This window comes from Macaca fascicularis, chromosome 3, assembly GCF_037993035.2.
Source record: "Macaca fascicularis isolate 582-1 chromosome 3, T2T-MFA8v1.1".
Lineage (NCBI taxonomy): Eukaryota > Metazoa > Chordata > Mammalia > Primates > Cercopithecidae > Macaca > Macaca fascicularis.
Genome location: NC_088377.1, coordinates 764,889 through 783,738, shown reverse-complemented (window position 1 = coordinate 783,738; position 18,850 = coordinate 764,889). Strand labels below are relative to the sequence as shown.

Here is an 18,850-nt window from a genome sequence, read left to right as displayed (position 1 = left end):
TTGGCCAGGCTGGTCCTGACCTCAAGTGATCTGCTCGTCTCAGCCTCCTGAAGTGTTGGGATTACAGGCGTAAGCCACTGCACCTGGCCGGCAAATTTGTTTGTTTTTTGAGATGGAGTTCCGCTCTTCTTGCCCAGGCTGGAGTTTAGTGGCATGATCTCAGCTCACTGCAGCCTCCGCCTCCCAGGTTCAAGCGATTCTTCTGCCTCAGCCTCCTGAGTAGCTGGGATTACAGGCACCTGCCACCACACTGGCTAATTTTTACGTTTTTAGTAGAGAATGGGTTTCATCATGTTGGTCAGGCTGGTCTCGAACTCCTGACCTCAGGTGATCCTCCTGCCTTGGCCTCCCCAAGTGCTGGAATTACAGGCGTGAGCCACCATGCCGGCCAGGTTTGGTTTTTAATCTGCATTATTGCAGGAAAGATCTAACTTATAGGCGGGGCCTGGAAGAACAGTCTCTGGTGGGTTCTATAAAACCCACTCTTCATTCATTTATTCACTTTTTGGGACGAGGTCTCATTCTGCCACCTGGGCTGGAGTGTGGTGGGGCCGTCACAGCTTAGTGTAGCCTCAACATTATTTTGATGCTTAAATTGTTGCCGCCCTGTCCATGGGGAGCCTCTTCAGGTGGCCCCTGTGTCATGTGTTTGAAGCACATTCTGGCTTTCTGACACTGCAAGTTGGTGCTGCAGGCTCATCGTGTGGGCCCTGTCTCCGTTCTGAGTCCACTGTTTCTCCAAGGAGTCTTGGTGCCTTTTACTGGATTGTGGTGTTGAGACCAAGACCTGGGCACTCGGTGTGCTCACTGCTACTGGGATGTTGCTGCTGCTTCTGGGCTCTCTTCGTGGATGGAGTGAGAAAGGGTGTGCCTGGGAGCTAGTCTGTGTGTACGCTCACAGCTGTATTTATGTTCATCTGTATTTATAGACGCATATATTAAAATAAATAGGAGTACACTCTGATACCTCAGAGCCTGATCCAGCACCACAGGGTTCACTCTGCCCTCCCCCCTGGTTTATCTGCAGTTTCCTTCTCAGACAGTGAGAAGCCTGGCTCTCACTTCTGCCATTTATTTACTTAAAAAAAAAAAAAATAAATAAATTGGAAGGTTTTTTTTTTTTTTTTTTTTTTTTGATGGTTTTGCTCTGTTGCCCAGGCTGGAGTGCAGTGGCGGGAGCTTGGCTTGCTGCAGCCTCTGCCTCCCAGGCTCAAGTGATTCTCCTGCCTCAGCCTCCCTAGTAGCAGTGATTACAAGCACCACCACCATGCCTGGCTAATTTTTGCATTTTTTAGTGGAGATAGGTTTTCACCATATTGGTCAGGCTGGTCTCTAACTCCTGACCTCAGGTGATCCTCCCGCCTCAACCTCCCAAAGTGCTGGAATTACAGGTGTGGGCCACCACGCCCGACCCCATTTATTTACTTATTTGCTCAACTCTCCTGTAAGTGTATAATAGTTTCAGAATTAGCAACCCACATCATATAAGAAACAAATTTACTAAGTGGAGTTCAGTGTTTCTTTACATCTCCTTTGGTTTCCATTTTCAGTTTCCAGTCAAAACTGTTTTCCGAGGTGACTCAGGTCACTCCTCTCTTCCCCAGCCCCTCACTAAGATTGTGTCTTCATGGGTGAGCATGTAGTCAGGTTCATTGGTCACTGGCTACTTACTATCCTGGGATCCCACACCATCCTGGTCAATTTTTTAAAATTGCATACTGTGTTGTTTTGTTTTGTTTTGTTTTGTTTTGTTTTTTGAGGCGGAGTTTCGCTCTTGTTGCCCATGCTGGAGTGCGATGGTGCGATCTCGGCTCATCGCAACCTCCACTTCCCGGATTCAAGCGATTTTCCTGCCTCAGCCTCCCGAGTAGCTGGGATTACAGGCGTGCACCACCATGCCCAGCTAATTTTGTGTTTTTAGTCGAGACAGGGTTTCACCATGTTGGTCAGGCTGGTCTTGACCTCCCGACCTCAGGTGATCTGCCCCCTCCTCGGCCTCCCAAAGTGCTGGGATTACAGGCGTGAGCCACTGCACGCGGCCTGCATACTGTTTTTTTTGAGACAGTGTCTTGCTCTGTTGCCCAGGCTGGAGTGTAGCGGTACAATCTCGGCTTACCACAGCGTTGAACTCCTGAGCTTAGGCAATCCTCCCACCTCAGCCTCCCAAGTAGCTGGGACTACAGGCACGTTCCACCACATCTGGCTAAGTTTTGTTGTTTTTATTTTTTTGTAGAGACAGGGTCTCACTATGTTGACAGGATTGGTCTTGAACTCTTGGGCTCAAGTGATCCTCCTGCCTTGGCCTCCAAAAGTGCTGAGATTACAGGTGTGAGCCACCTCCCCCACCCTAGAAATTGCATGCTTTAAGTTCATTCTTTGTGATGCACAATTGTGTAGAGTCGTATCCACCACCCAGTTACCCTCCAGAACAACCCCAGCCCCCAAGAGGGCCTGTGTCCTCTTTCTAAACAGCTGCTCCCTCCTTCCCCAGCCTCTGGTAACCACTGGTGTGTTTTTTGTTCTATGGTTTTGCCTTTTCCAGAATGTTCTACAGACGGAATTCTATAATATGTAGAATTAGGCTGGGCGTGGTGGCTCACGCCTGTAATCCCAGCACTCTTGGAGGCCTTTTGAGTTCAGCTTTTTAAATCACTTAGCAAAATGAGTTTAAGATTCTCCAAGTTTTAGATTGATCAGTAGCTCATTCCTTTTTGATGCTGGATTTGTTTATCCACTCACCTGGTGAAGGATGTCTTACTTGCTTCTAGCTTTTTTGTGAATATGAATAATGAATTTATCTTTTTTTGTTTTTGAGACGGAGTTTTGCTCTTGGGCTCTTGTCACCCAGGCTGGAGTGGTGATCTCGCCTCACTACAACCCCCGCCTCCTGGGCTCAAGCGATTCTCCCGCCTCAGCCTCCCGAGTACCTGGGATTACAGGTGCATGCCGCTACCACTCGGCTAATTTTCGTATTTCTAGTAGAGATGGGGTTTTGCCATGTTGGCCAGGCTGGTTTTGAACTCCCGAACTCGAATGATCTACCCGCCTCTGCCTCCCAAAGTACTGGGATTACAGGTGTGAGCTATCACACCCGACCTAATTTTTGTATTTTTAGTAGAGACAGGTTTTACCACGTTGACCAGGCTGATCTCGAACTCCTGACCTCAGGTGATCTGCTCACAACCTGCCAAAGTGCTGGGATTACTGGTGTGAGCAACTGCACCTGGCCTATTTTTATTTCCCTGGCCTATTTTTATTTCCCTTTTTGAAAGTCTGGCTGGTGTAGACATATAGTTGGCAGTTGGTGTCTTACCTGCCGGTGGTTTCGCTCTGCCTCTCTAGCTTGTGTTCACTGCTGGGGCCGCCCTGAAGACTTTTGTCTTTGGTATTCTGCAGTTTTGATTTTTTGTGTTCTCTAGAGGGACAGAACTAAAAGGATAGATAGATATATAAAGGGGAGTTTATTAAGGAGCATCGAGTCACATGATCACAAGGTGAGGCCCCACAGTGGGCCATCTGCAGGCTGAGGAGCAAGGAAGCCAGTCTGAGTCGGAAAGCTGAAGAACTTGGAGTCTGATGTTCGAGGGCAGGAAGCATCCAGCACAGGAGAAAGATGGAGGCCAGAGGGCTAACCAGTCTAGTCTAGTCCTTCCACGCTCTTCTGCCTGGTTTTATTTTGGCCACACTGGCAGCTGATTAGATGGCGGCAACCCAGATTGAGCGTGGATCTGCCTTTCCCAGTCCATTGACTCAAATGTTAATCTTCTTTTGCAACATGCTCACAGACACACCAAAGGACAATATTTTGTATCCTTCAATCCAGTCGAGTTGACAATGTTAACTATCACACTAGGTGTGGCTTTTTATGATGTCATTAATTCTACTTGGGATCTAGGGTTTTATTCAACGTGTGGATGATGCTTCTCTCATCTGTTGCTTCTCAAATCCTAACCGGTATCTCCATGCGTACCTTCTACCTGTTCTTTCTCTCCATTAAGTGTTTAGACTTCTCTTGCATACTGTATTTGTCTGTTCTCGTGCTGCTAATAAAGGCATACCCAAGACTGGGTAATTTATGAAGGAAGAGAAGTTTAATGGACTCACAGTTCCACGTGGCTGGGACGGCCTCACAATCATGGTGGAAGGCAAGGAGGACCAAGTCACATCTTAGGTGGATGGAGGAAAGCAAAGAGAGAGAACTTGTGCAGAGGAACTCCTCTTTATAAAACCATCAGATCTAGTGAGACTTACTCACTCTCAGGAGACTAGCACGGGAAAGACCTGCCCCCATGATTCAGTTACCTCCCACTGGATCCCTCCCATGATACGTGGGAACTGTGAGAGCAGCAAGTCAAGATGAGATTTGGGTGGGGACACAGCCCAGCCATATCACATATGTATAGCTCAACGCACTTTTGTGCTTGCCTTGTTTTTGCTCTTGGCTGTAGGCTGGATAGTTTTATCTGGGTTATCTCCCAATTTTCCAAACCTGTGTTCATCTGTATATAATTTGCTGTTAAATGTGTCCGGAATTGTTAATTTTGTTCTTGCTGTTTTTAGTTCTGTTTGGATTCTTTAAAATTGGTTGTGTCATTCTGCATAATTTCTTGTTTCCTAGAGAGATTTTCAAACTATTTTAACTACGTCTTTTTTTGTGAGTGAATTGGTCTCTACTTTGGCCTGGTATTTAGAGGTGCAGTCAGCCTATCTACTTTGTTTTTTTTTTTGAGATGGAGTCTTGCTCTGTTGCCCAGACTGAAGTGCAATGGCGTGATCTCGGCTCACTGCAACCTTCACCTCCCAGGTTCAAGCGATTCTCCTGCCTCAGCCTCCCAGGTAGCTGGGATTGCAGGTGCTCGCCACCATGCCGGGCTAATTTTTTTATTTTTTTAAGTAGAGATGGGGTTTTGCCATGTTGGCCAGGCTGGTCGAACTCTTGAGACAAAGTATCGCTCTGTTGCCCAGGCTAGAGTGCAGTGGCACCATCTCAGCTCCGTGCAACCTCTGCCTCCCAGGTTCAAGCAATTCTCATGCCTCAGCCTCTTGAGTAGCTGGAATTACAGACGTGTGCCACCACAGCTGGCTAATTTTTGTATTTTTAGTAGAGATGGGGTTTCCCCATATTGGCCAGGTTGGTCTTGAACTCCTGACCTCAAGAGATCTGCCTGCCTTGGCCTCCCAAAGTGCTGGGGTTACAGGCGTGAGTCACTGCGCCTTACCAGCCCGTCCGCTTTGAATGGAGTGTGTTGCTTGGGTTGATTTGGATCACTTTTATTATTTTGGGCCTGCCGTGGGTGCCACTTCTCAGGATCTTTTTTTGGTTCCTTGAATGTTTTCTGTTTTCCATATGCCCGTTATTCCTCTTGGAGTAGCACATTGTATGGTCCTTTTTAGTGCGGTGTTTGTGTTACTTTTGTGGGAAGTCTGTGTTCTGGCTCGTGGGAGTCCCTTCAAGTTGAGTGCCACATTTTCATCTGATCAGTCTTCCAAAAATATCCCTTTCCCTAGTACATGTTTTAGTTTTAATTTTATTTTTTATTTTATTTTTCTCACATCTAGTAAGGCAGAGAATATTTTTAAATTTTTTTGTAGAGATGGGCTCTCACTCCTGGTTTCAAGCCATCCTCCTGCCTCGGCCTCCCAAACTGCTGGGGTTGTAGGTATGAGCCTCCACACCTGGCCTCCTGGACATGTTTTGTTGTGTTTTTTCATTTTGAGACAGGGTCTTACCCTGTTGCCCATGTGCAGTACAGTGGCGCAGTGATGGCTATGGCAGCCTCGACCCCTGGGCTCCAGCAGTCTTTCCACTCAGCCTTCTGAGGAGCTGGGAAGACAGGCGCGCGCCACCATGCTTAGCCAATTTTAAATACTTTGTAGAGATGGAGTCTCTTTACATTCACCAGGCTGGTCTCAAACTTCTGGCCTCAAGTGATGCTCCCGCTTTAGATGCTTTTTGATTTTTTTTGAGATGGAGTCTCACTCTGTTGCCCAGGCTGGTGTGTGGTGGTGGGAATTCAGCTCATTGCAACCTCTGCCTCCCAGGTTCAAGTGATTCTCATGCCTCAGCCTCCTGAGGAGCTGGGATTACTGGCATGCACCACCATGCCCGACTGATTTTTTAATTTTTAGTAGAGATGGGGTTTTGCCTTGTTGGCCAGGCTGGAGTGCAATGGTGCAATCTTGGATCACTGCAACCTCTGCCTTCTAGGCTTAAGTGATTCTCCTGCCTCAGCCTCCTAAGTAGCTGGGATTATAGGCGTGCACCTCTGTGTCTGGCTAATTTTTGTATTTTTAGTAGAGATAGGGTTTCACCATGTTGGCCAGGCTGGTCTCGAACTCCTGACCTCAGGTGGTCCGCCCACCTCGGCCTCCCAACATACTGTGATTACAGGCGTGAGCCACTGTGCCTGGCCTCCATACTGTTTTTTATAGTGGTTGTACTAGTTTACATTCCCACCAGCAGTGTAAAAGTTTTCCATTTTCACTGCATCCACGCCAGCCTGGATGTGTTTTTTATTTGTTTGTGTCATCAATTCTTTCTTCTTTTTTGAGATGGAGGTTCGCTCTTATCACCCAGGCTGGAGTGCAATGGCACGATCTCGGCTCACTGCAACCTCCGCCTTCCGGGTTCAAGTGATTCTCCTTCCTCAGCCTCCAGAGTAGCTGGGAATACAGACACGCACCACCATGCCCAACTAATTTTTTTATTTTTAGTAGAGATGGGGTTTCACTGTGTTGGCCAGGATGGTCTCAATCTCTTGACCTTGTGATCTGCCCGCCTCAGCCTCCCAAAGTGCTGGAATTACAGGTGTGAGCCACCGCGCCCGGCCGGTGATTTCTTTCAGCAGTGTTTTGTGGTTTCCCTTGTAGAGGTTTTTCTCCTCCTTGGTTGGGTATATTCCTAAGTATTTTATTTTATTTTTTGCAGCTGTGGTAAAAGGTGTTGTGTTCTTCCTTTGGTTCTCAGCTTGGTCCCTTTTGGAGTACAGCAGTGCTGCTGATTTGTGTACGTTGATTTTGCATCCTGAAACTGTACTGAATTCATTTATCAGATGTAGGAGCTTTTTGGATGAGTCTCCAGGGTTTTCTAGGTAAACCATCCTATCATCGGCAGACGGTGACTGTTTTTCCTCTTTACCAACGTGGATGCCCTCTGTTTCTTCTCTTGTCTAATTTCTGTGGCTGAGACTCCAGAGCAGTGGTGAAAGTGAGCATCCTTGTCTTTTTCCAGTTCTAAAATGCCTTCAGCTTCTCCCTTTTCGGTATAATGTTGGCTGTGGGTTTGTCATGAATGACAGTGTCCCTTCTATGCCGATTATGCTGAGGGTTTTAATCATAAAGCGATCCTGGATTTTGTCGAATGCTTCTGCGTCTTATCGAGATGATCACATGATTTTTCTTTTTAATGCTGTTTATGTGGTGTATCACATTTGTTGACTTGTGTGTGTTAAACCCTGCATCCCTGGTATGAAACCCAGCTGTATTATCTTTTTGGTATGTTGTTGGATTCGGTTAGCTAGTATTTTGTTGAAGATTTTTGCATCTGTGTTCATCAGGGATATTGGTCTGTGTTTTCTTTTTTTGTTACGTCCTTTCCTGGTTTTGGTATTAGGGTGATACTGACTTCATGGAATGATTTGGGAAGGATTCTTTCTTTCTCTATCTTTTGAAATAGTTTCAGTAGGATTAGTACCAATCTTCTTTGAATGTCTGATAGAATTCAGCTGTGAATCCCTCAGGTCCTGGACATTTTTTGTTGGCAGTTTTCAAATTACTGTTTCAGTCTTGCTACTTGTTACTGGTCTGTTTAGAGTTTCTGTTTCTTCCTGGTCTAATCTCAAAGGGATGTATATTTCCAGGAATTTATCCATCGCCTCCAGGTTTTCTAGTTTGTGCACGTGAAGGTGTTCATAGTAGCCTTGAATGATCTTTGGTATTTCTGTGGTATTGGTTGTAATGTCTCCCATTTAGTTTCTAGTTGAGCTTATTTGGATCTTCTCTCTTCCTTTCCTGGTTAATCTCACTAGTGATCTATCGGTTTTGTTTATCTTTTCAAAGGACCAGCTTTTTGTTCCATTATCTTTTTAAGATGGAGTTTCGCTCTTGTTGCCCAGGCTGGAGTGCAATGGCGTGGTCTCGGCTCACTGCAACCTCCGCCTCCCAAGTTCAAGTGATTTTCCTGCCTCATCCTCCTGAGTAGCTGGGATTACAGTCATGCGCCACAACGCCCGGCTAATTTTGTATTTTTGTAGAGACGGGGTTTCTCTATGTTGGTCAGGATGGTCTTGAACTCCCAACCTCAGGTAATCTGCCTGCCTCAGCCTCCCGAAGTGCTGGGGTTATAGGTGCGAGCCACTGCACCCGGCTATCTTTTGTGTTTTTCGTATCTCATTTCATTCTGCTCTGATCCTGATTATTTGTTTTCTTCTGTTGGGTTTGGGTTTGGTTTGCTCTTGTTTCTCTGCTTCCTTGAGATGTGAGCTTAGATTGTCTATTTATGCTCTTTCCAACTTTTTTTTTTTGAGACTGAGTCTTACTCTGTCGCCCAGGCTGGAGTGCAGTGGTGTGATCTCGGCTCACTGCAGGCTCCACCAGGTCCGCCTCCCGGTTTCACACCATTCTCCTGCATCAACCTCCTGAGTAGCTGAAACTACAGGCACCCGCCACCACACCCAGCTAATTTTTTTGTATTTTTAGTAGAGAGGGGGTTTCACCATGTTAGCCAGGATGGTCTCGATCTGACCTTGTGATCCACCCACCTCGGCCTCCCAAAGTGCTGGAAAGGTGTGAGCCACCACGCCCGGCCTGAGCTCCTGACATTGAAGGGAGATGTTGCTGCACTCATGTGATGCCTGCCCTGGGGACGAGTACCTGTGCAGGCAGCCCCTGTGGAGCCCACCATGCCACCTTCTCTGTTTAGTTCGTCTGGGGGCCTTTCTAGCCTTCACAACTGTGTCAAACCTCTATCTCTCCACCCCTAGCCAGTTCCCCAGCTGGGGCAGAAAAATTTAGTTTGTGTCATTTTTTAGTCTGAAGTACTCTGTGAGCAGGTGGGTCACCTGGAGCCCAGAGAGGCGCCTGGCTGATGGGGAGGAAGCCAGACAACGGTCGCTTCCACAGGCAGGGGAGACATCCCAGGTGCCAGTCGAGGGCCGGGAGCCTGCAGGGAGGGCCATGTGGACGGTGGGCTCAGGATCCGTGCCAAGGAGCCACCTGCAGCTTCTCTCTTCCCTTTGGGTTATTGCTGCTGAAAAGGTTTCCAGAGGTGAGAAGGTTGAGACAGGGAAAGGCTTTCTGTGGCTCGACCTGTGTTGCCAGAACAGCTGCTGAGAAAAAAGTTGAGGCAACTGATTCTGACATTGGTAGTGTTTGGGTGCATTTGTTTCCTGTGACCATGATGGCATTGAGAATTCGTAACATTTTTACCAACTTTTGCTGATTTAGTGGCCGTACAAGGATCTTTAAAGTTTGTGTTTCTAGATGGGTTTACCTTTCATTGGTACCTGTTTTATCCAGGCATTTTACGCACATTTTCTCTCTTCAAGTGTCATTTCCCCCTTTTCCTGAGAGCAGGTTGTGCGTTCCTCCCATGGTAGTACTGCTGTGGTGTGGGGAGAGCTCACAGCTTCTGTTTCTGGGACTTTATTTTATTTATTTATATTTTTGAGATGGAGTCTTGCTCTGTTGCCCAGGCTGGAGTGCAGTGGCATGATCTCAGCTCACTGCAACCTCCGCCTTCCAGGTTCAAGGGATCCTCCTGCCTCAGCCTCCCGAGTAGCTGGGACTACAGGCGCCTACCACCACGCCTGGCTAATTTTTGTATTTTTAGTATAGATGGGGTTTCATCATGTTGGCCAGCCTGGTCTCGAACTCCTACCTCAGGTGATCCGCTTGCCTCGACCTCCCAAAGTGCTGGGATTTCAGGTGTGAGCCACCGTGCCTGGCCTGTTTTTGGGACTTTGACTTTATACTAAGTCATTTAAGCAGGTTCAGTGTTTTTCCATCATTTTTAAAAAAATGAGATATAATTAGCAAACATAAAATTCACCATTTTAAAGTACAGACCTCGGTGGCATTCAGTACATTCACTGTGTGAGCACCACCTCCAGCGGTTCCAGACGTTGTCACGGCCCCAGAAGGAAGCCCAGTGCTCGTGGCAGCAGTACATTCACTGTGTGAGCCCCACCTCCAGTGGTTCCAGACATGGTCGTGGCCCAGAAGGAAGCCCAGTGCTCGTGGCAGCCACCCCCACTGTCCTCCCTCAGCTCCTCGCAGCCTCAGGCCACTCCATGTCTACGCATTTGCGGATCCTGAACACTTGATGTAAATGGAACGTCATGCGGCCTTCCCTGTGTGCTCTGTCACTCAGCCTCACGTCCTCAGGGCTCCTGTGTTGCAGCCTGAGCTGGGGCCTTCATTCCTTCTTGTGGCTGAATGGCAGCCCACGTTTTGTTCAGCCGTTCGTCCCTCAGTAGGCATTCGGGTTGCTTCCACCTTCTGGCCATTGCGAGTGATGCTGCTGTGAACAGCTGTGAATGGGATTTTGTGAGGGCGTGCGTTGTTCGCTCTCGGGCACATCACGGTGGCTTCTTAGTGACTGTTTTCTCATGTGAATGCTGGACCACATTCTTTGCCTTTCTTCCCCAGGAGTGTAAACAAGAATGTGAACTTGCCATTGCTGACCTGCAGAGCAGCCGTGAAGAGGAGGCTGGCCTGCAGCAGAGTCAGGTGACCTGGCAGGGCCCGCACAGGCTTGCAGTATGGTCTGTGTTATCCCCACAGGGCACAGTGGGCATCCAGATGGGGGGGGGCGGACGCTGCCATCTCCTCTCTCTGCCTTGTCTGTTTCCACGTTCTGTGTGGGGGGCCATCAGCAGGGCGGGTGGAGGAGACACAGGTGGATGCCAGGGGTCAGGGGGCCTGGTCAGGTGCAGGCCACGTGAGTGACACACTGACCTCAGGGCTGTTCACTCTCCCTATCAGCTGCGGAGCCCCCTCCGGGTGCACACGGTACCGTCATACAGCGAGGGAATTCGGGGTGCCGGTGCTCAGGGCGGTGATGGGCTGTGGGGTCACTGGCAGAGGAGCTGGGTGGCGTCTTGGTGGCATCCGGGCCTCTGTGTCCTGCCCCCACCCCCAGGGGATGTCTGCTGTTGCCCTTTCTGTGTCCTCCTGACTCATTCTCATTCATGCTTCTGTGTCTCCCTGATGCGCCCTGGTTCTGACCATGGGCCTTACAGAGGCCTTCTCTCCCCGCAGGCTGTGCATGGCCTTGAACTGGAGGCGCTGCGTCTGAGTCTGAGCAACATGCACACGGCGCAGCTGGAGCTGACCCAGGCCAACCTCCAGAAGGAGAAGGAGACGGCGCTGACGGAGCTGCGGGAGATGCTCAACAGCCGGCGTGCCCAGGAGCTGGCCCTGCTGCAGAGCAGGCAGCAGCACGAGCTGGAGCTCCTCAGGGAGCAGCACGCACGGGAGAAGGAGGAGGTGGTGCTCAGGTGTGGACAGGAAGCAGGTACTGCATGGCTGGGCGGGTGTGGGTGACGTGTGGGCTTGGCGTGGGCATTCTAGTGCCTCTTCCCTCTTGGGGTTGGGAGCGGGGGCACCCTAGCACTGTCTCCCCATCTCTGTTCTCATCACCTGGCCTGGCATCTGGCACCATGAGGGGGTGAACAAAGGGGGCCTTGGGTTTTCGTGGCCAGGAGGTTATTAGAGCGGGTTTCCAGGTGGTCTGTGGTAGGTGGGACCCAGGGCTGGCCTTCACCTCCTGTCTTAGGTCGTCCTGTGTGTCTGGAAGCCACGGTGTCCTCAGTTTATTATTAAAGCCAGGCATCGTCACAGACGCATCCTGCTAGCGCGTGAACACTGGCACGTGTCCAGTGGGTGCCAGAGCCTGGTCGTTTCCTGGGCGGTTGGGTCACTGAAAAGGTTGGGATGGAGTGGCCTGAGCTGCTTTTTGTTTTTCTTACAGCCGAGCTGAAGGAGAAGTTACAATCAGAAATGGAGAAAAACGCCCAGATCGAAAAGGTACCCAGGACTGATTCTAAAACGCACGCCTCTGTGTATGTTGTTTTTCCTTTCTCCCCAGCTCCCACGAGAACGCTCCTCGTCTTGATTCAGACAGAAGCCAGTCGAGGCTTGATTAGAATATGCTGGTTGAAAGTGTATTGCAGTCTTTGTTTATATCGTTTGTCAGAAAACTTGTTGTTTCACATTGAGTTGTAGAACATAAAGGCACTGATCTGCCCTTCTGTGCTGGCTTCTGAGTGGCCCCTGTGGCCTGCCCCTGAGCTGTGTTCTGGGACACAGCTTCTGCCCTTGTGGCTGTGGCAGTTCCCTGCGGTGCGTAGGGTGTGGGTGCTGGGGTGCTGGGGAGAATACCACACAGGGAGGTGTTTTGGGTGGGGTGGGTTGCACCTGCTGTGGGTGGCCTCACTGGGGACCACTGGGGACCACAGGTAGCAGTGCCCCGTCATTGCCAGGCCCTCCGCTAGAGGGCTGAACTGTCAGCAGTGCTGAGTGTGGAGGTCCCTCTTGAGCCAGGCATCCGGGCAGCTCTCAGGCCCTTGGCAGAAGGTGGATGTCAGTCCAGGCTTGGAGTTGTGTCCCGGTCACCTGCCCCTCTGACCCAGGCAGTGAGACTCATTTCTCAGAGCACTTGAGACAGAGCCCAGCCCTTGGGTGGAGGTCAGCAAAGTTGCCATTGGCCCCTGGGTCTTGTAGGGAGATGTATTTCTAACACGTTGAGGGTGACCGTGTGGATTAGGCCTTGTGTTCAGAGGCTGGTCTGTTTCGGGGTGGTTGGTCCCTGTGCAGAGGCTGGTCTGTTTCGGGGTGGGTGGTCCTTGTGTTCAGAGGTTGGTCTGTTTCAGAGTGGGTGGTCCTCATTGTGTTCAGAGGCTGGTCTGTTTTGGGGTGGTTGGTCCCTGTGCAGAGGCTGGTCTGTTTCGGGGTAGGTGGTCCTCTCCCTGTGTGCAGAGGCTGGTCTGTTTCGGGGTGAGTGGTCCTTGTGTTCAGAGGCTGGTCTGTTTCGGGGTGGGTGGTCCTTGTGTGCAGAGGCTGGTCTGTTTCGGGGTGGGTGGTCCTTGTGTGCAGAGGCTGGTCTGTTTCGGGGTGGGTGGTCCTTGTGTTCAGAGGCTGGTCTGTTTTGGGGTGGTTGGTCCCTGTGCAGAGGCTGGTCTGTTTCGGGGTGGGTGGTCCTCACTGGCTGTGTTCAGAGGCTGGTCTGTTTCAGGGTGGGTGGTCCTTGTGTTCAGAGGCTGGTCTGTTTCGGGGTGGGTGGTCCTTGTGTGCAGAGGCTGGTCTGTTTCGGGGTGGGTGGTCCTTGTGTGCAGAGGCTGGTCTGTTTCAGGGTGGGTGGTCCTTGTGTGCAGAGGCTGGTCTGTTTCGGGGTGGGTGGTCCTTGTGTGCAGAGGCTGGTCTGTTTCGGGGTGGGTGGTCCTTGTGTTCAGAGGCTGGTCTGTTTTGGGGTGGTTGGTCCCTGTGCAGAGGCTGGTCTGTTTCGGGGTGGGTGGTCCTCACTGGCTGTGTTCAGAGGCTGGTCTGTTTCAGGGTGGGTGGTCCTTGTGTTCAGAGGCTGGTCTGTTTCAGGGTGGGTGGTCCTTGTGTTCAGAGGCTGGTCTATTTTGGGGTGGTTGGTCCCTGTGCAGAGGCTGGTCTGTTTCAGAGTGGGTGGTCCTTGTGTGCAGAGGCTGGTCTGTTTCGGGGTAGGTGGTCCTCTCCCTGTGTGCAGAGGCTGGTCTGTTTCGGGGTGAGTGGTCCTTGTGTGCAGAGGCTGGTCTGTTTCGGGGTGAGTGGTCCTTGTGTGCAGAGGCTGGTCTGTTTCGGGGTGGGTGGTCCTCACTGGCTGTGTTCAGAGGCTGGTCTGTTTCGGGATGGGTGGTCCTTGTGTTCAGAGGCTGGTCTGTTTCGGAGTGGGTGGTCCTCACTGTGTTCAGAGGCTGGTCTGTTTCGGGGTGGGTGGTCCTTGTGTTCAGAGGCTGGTCTGTTTCAGGGTGAGTGGTCCTTGTGTTCAGAGTCTGGTCTGTTTCAGGGTGGGTCGTCCTTGTGTTCAGAGGCTGGTCTGTTTCAGGGTGGGTGGTCCTTGTGTGCAGAGGCTGGTCTGTTTCAGGGTGGGTGGTCCTTGTGTTCAGAGGCTGGTCTGTTTCAGGGTGGGTGGTCCTTGTGTTCAGAGGCTGGTCTGTTTCGGAGTGGGTGGTCCTTGTGTTCAGAGGCTGGTCTATTTTGGGGTGGTTGGTCCCTGTGCAGAGGCTGGTCTGTTTCGGGGTAAGTGATCCTCGCTCCCTTTTCCTCAACTGCTTGCCTCCTGGATGCTTCTGCTTTTCTGTCCTGCCAGCATTCAGGCGAGAGACTGGGTGTCAGGCCTGTCAGGGCAGTTTAGTTGGGGGCCATGACTGCCAGTTCTTTTTTTTTTTTTTTTGAGACAGGGTCTCGTTCTGCCTCCCAGGCTGGAGTGCAGTGGCACAATCACAGCTCACTGCAGCCTTGACCTCCTGGGCTCATTTGATCTCCTGCCTCAGCAGCCTCCTGAGTAGCTGGGACTATAGGCGCATGCCACCACACCCCACTAATTTTCGTATTTTTTTTATAGAGATGGGGTCTCACTATGTTGCCCAGGCTGGTCTCTAATCCTAACTCCTGGGCTCAGGCAATCTGCCGGCCTCAGCCTCTCAGAGTGCTGGGATTACAGACATGAGCCACTTTACCTGGCCTGCTCATAGGTTTTGACTGTGTGATTTAAATTTCTTTAGCACAGATAATCAACTATTGACTTTAATTTTTTTTTCTTTTAATTTAGACCCTGAAGGAAGACTGGGAATCTGAAAAAGATTTATGTTTAGAAAATCTACGCAAAGAATTGTCTGCAAAGCATCAGTCAGAAATGGAGGATTTACAAAACCAGTTTCAGAAAGAATTGGCAGAACAGAGAGCTGAGTTGGAGAAGATTTTTCAAGACAAAAACCAGGCTGAATGTGAGTAATGAGAATGAGAAAGTTTGGAGTGGGACTGAGTTTTCCTGGGTAGTGCTGGAAGGAATGTCGTTCATGTCACCATGTGTCATTGCGCACACGTTTCCTGCCTTGCTTCTAAATGCTGGATGGCTCCGTGCACGTGTGACATGCTGGTGGCCGTCAGGGGTCACAGGTCTCTCAGGGTCCTTAAACCTTCCCGATCTTTGTTTCAGAGATTTTTCTTGGCATGTTCAGTTGCTAAATTATTATCAAAGCAGCAGCGTTGTGCTTGTTCATTTTTGAAACTCCAGGGTTGTGTGTTCCAATGTGACCCTCCTGGTGGGTGGCATGAGTAGGCGATGTCCCCTTGCGCTATCAGGCATGTGAGGCTGAAATGAGGGGCCTGGGGGAGGTGGGGGTGCCCAGGATGGGGCTCTGGGTGGCAGCGCTCTGCATGTGCCATTATTGTCACTGAGGTCGCCGTTGAGGAGAGTGATGTCTTGTAAACCAAGTGGCGTTGCTTTACCTTTCTAGCGGCCCTTAGGAACCTGGAGAGTCAACATCAAGCAGCCATTGAGAAGTTACGTGAAGACCTGCAGTCCGAGCACTGCCGGTGTTTAGAAGACTTGGAGTTCAAGTTCAAAGAGAGCGAAAAAGAAAAACAGCTGGAGGTGGGTAGTAGCCTGGTTATTTTAATTACTTGGTGGTGGGTAGCAGCTTCGTTATTTTAATTACTTGGTATATTAGGGATTTTTGTTTGTTTGTTTGTTTGTTTTTGAGACGGAGTCTCGCTCTGTCGCCCAGGCTGGAGTGCAGTGGCCGGATCTCAGCTCACTGCAAGCTCTGCCTCCCGGGTTTACACCATTCTCCTGCCTCAGCCTCCCGAGTAGCTGGGACTACAGGCGCCCGCCACCTCGCCCGGCTAGTTTTTTTTGTATTTTTTTAGTAGAGACGGGGTTTCACCGTGTTAGCCAGGATGGTCTCAATCTCTTGACCTCGTGATCCACCCGTCTCGGCCTCCCAAAGTGCTGGGATTACAGGCTTGAGCCACCGCGCCCGGCCTATTAGGGATGTTTTAACAGATTTTGGAATTGGGCTATTTCATATTATGTTATTTGCTAAAACTTAAGTACTAAATTTAAAGAGACTGGCTGGGCACAGTGGCTCACGCCTGTAATTCTAGCACTTTGGGAGGCCAAGGCGGGCAGATTATGAGGTCAGGGGTTTAAGACAAAAATTAGCCAGGCGTGGTGGCGGGCATCTGTAATCCTAGCTACTCGGGAGACTGAGGCATGAGAATTGCTTGAACCTGGGAGGTGGAGGTTGCAGTGAACTGAGATCGCACCACTGCACTCCAGCCTGGGCGACAGAGCGAGCCTCCATCTCAAAAATAAATAAATAAAATAAAATAAAATAAAAAATAGAAAGACTGTCAGTGGTGAATAAAAGTGTAAGCATATAGTCTGCGAGAGTGATTTAATAATGATGTTCAGTCTTATACTTAGAAATGCATATTCTTTACAGGTGTCCCTGAGACAGTTACACAAATTTCAAACACTAAGTGGGAGTGTAAGGCCACATCCTCTAACAGTAATCCAGTACACATGAGATTCCTAGGAAAAGTTAGCAAACATTTCTGCTGTGTGTATTCAAGATGCTTCTCTAATGAAACGCTACATGTCAGAATGTCGATGTGGCCAGGTCCTCATGCCTGACAAACCTGAGACTCAAACTGAGTATCCCAAGAATTAGTTGAAGAAATTAAAGCATAAATCAGAGATAGGGTTAATCGTAGTGTGTGAAAGATTTACAAACCTGAGAATACGGAAGTAGTTGGGGTCTGTAGTCTTAGAGAGGCCTATCTTGTCTCCCAGTGGGCCTCTGGTGCCCACATACCCTCCTCTTCTGCAGAGTCTAGGCCGGGGCTCACTCTACACCCCCATTCTCTCTCTGGGCCCTTCCAGGCTCTCCCTCCCAGATGGGAAAGAGGGGGCTGGTAGCATCTTCTGGTCCTGATGCCTGTGATGGGGAAAGGTAGGAGGGGCCGTTTCCATGAGAAGGACAGGCCAGCCCCAGGTGCAGCGTTGCCCAGGAGGACATCACGCTGTGCCGCGCTGGGCTGGACTCTTGCTGAACGTACAGAGAAATTTAGTGTCAGTGTAAGAGGGACCTGCTTCCTTAATGTGAAAGTATTGAAAGTGAGAAACTCCCTATTTGGTAGTCTTGGGTACTGTGGGCTAGTAAGACTCCCTCCATTCCATTCAGCAGTCTGTATGTGTGACCCTAAACTGAAGCAGGGAGGTGCACAAGATGAAACCGCACAGCTGCGGCCGGCATGGAACCTGGCCGTGCCAACTCCTCGGCTGAGACAAACAGAGCTGGAAGTTCCTGAGATTCTGAAAGTGCCTGGCCTCGTGGGGCCAGCACTGACTGATCCCACTTGTCATGGACAGAGCTCTCTCGGTCTCTGCTGTGGCTGGCTTTCTCTGAGCTGCAGGTTTGGGATGTGAGGATCCCAAACCTGAGGATCGCCGTGGCAGGGATAAAACCACTGCTGGGGTGGGGGCCTTGAGCTCATGAGAGTCTCACCCGGACGCTTTGCTTTTTCCAGTTAGAGAATCTTCAGGCATCGTATGAAGACCTGAAGGCACAGTCACAAGAAGAGATCAGACGCTTGTGGTCCCAGCTTGATTCTGCCAGGACCAGTAGACAGGAATTGAGTGGTAAGGAATTGTGTTGGGAAATTCAGATCCTCCAAAGCTGAAGCTGTGCATTTTTCATTGTTGTAACCCCAAGCCAGAATTTAACAATTCCAGCAAACACAAAAAAGTGGATTTACCTGCTTGACATCCTGAAGGTTGAGGTGGAGGTTTGCTCTGTGGGAGACAGCCCTGGCTGTATGCTAAGCAGATCAGTGCAGCCGTGGCGTGCACCTGTGCGTCCCTCAAGGCCGAGACTGACACTCTCGGGGTGCCTTCAGGTCTAAGGAAAGCACCAGTGGTGCTGAGCGTTTGCCTTGGAAGGATGGTTGAATGCTGTCCAAGAGTGGGCTCACCTGGTGTCTGGGGTCACAGGGCAGTGCCCCACATCCTGCTGCCAGGCTCCTGTGGCCCCGGCTCTCCAGGCCACTTGGTGAAGGCACCTCTGGTCCCGGTGTCCCCTTATAGCTGAGCGCCTCTGGAGACCCCGACCCCAGGCCCGCTGTTCCATGTCGGAGAGGTCTCTGTGCCACGGGGAGGATGGTGCTTGAGGGCAGGGGCTGGCCAAGCCCAATTCAGGCACCGGCGCCCAGGGCCACAGGACAGGAGGGTGAACCACTGCGTGTCTCCTGGTGCTCACGCGCAGACAGAGCCTTCTGGCCCAACTTGTCCTTGTGGGTGGTGGGATTTGGAACAAAGAGCACTGAGGAGAAAGAACTGGAGACACCGCCACTGTCACCAGGGCACCAGGCCTGGCTCCACCTCCCAGCCCTGCACCCTGTCGGGACCATGTCGAGAGCATGTCGATTTACCTTTCCCTGGGGGTCTGTCTGTCACTGGAGGCTGGAGAAGAGAGAAGCTGAAGGGGCCACAGGCACAGCTGGTCCCTGCAGGCTCTGGCTCTGGCTTGGTCCTCTGCTTGTCTCTGTCCTGCCTCTTGGGACCCATGCAGAGAACCCCTATTTGCCATCTCTGGGGTGCCTGTCGCTGGCTGTCAGCCACTGTAGAGCAGCGGGCTGTATTCTGACCACAGTAGCCATGGGGACACGTTCTCTTAGGGTCCGTGGTGCTTCTCTGCTGCTGTGTAACAAATTAGCACAAACTTGGTCATCTAAAACAACACAGTTGTTAGCTTACAGAAAGTCCAGGATGGTGCAGCTGGGTTTTCTGTCCAGGGTCCCCCATAGCCCACATCCAGGT

General features: G+C 50.6%; 1 protein-coding gene across 21 annotated transcripts in view; it reads left to right on the top strand.

The window, feature by feature from the left end:
• PCNT (pericentrin) overlaps positions 1-18,850 on the top strand; it is a 120,201-nt gene that overhangs the window by 10,942 nt on the left and 90,409 nt on the right. For 17 of the 21 annotated variants that reach the window (XR_012431846.1, XR_010585170.2, XM_074033827.1 and 14 more), the window contains 6 exons: positions 10,648-10,728; positions 11,260-11,515; positions 11,972-12,027; positions 14,798-14,972; positions 15,486-15,622; positions 17,563-17,674. Coding sequence is in view for 19 of the 21 variants with exons in the window: in XM_074033827.1 (XP_073889928.1) it covers positions 10,648-10,728; positions 11,260-11,515; positions 11,972-12,027; positions 14,798-14,972; positions 15,486-15,622; positions 17,563-17,674 (817 nt within the window). In the remaining 2 variants the exon portion in view is untranslated. The remainder of the gene's footprint in view (positions 1-10,647; positions 10,729-11,259; positions 11,516-11,971; positions 12,028-14,797; positions 14,973-15,485; positions 15,623-17,562; positions 17,675-18,850) is intronic. The other 4 variants (XM_065540922.2, XM_074033830.1, XM_074033832.1 and 1 more) reach the window with 1 other exon arrangement.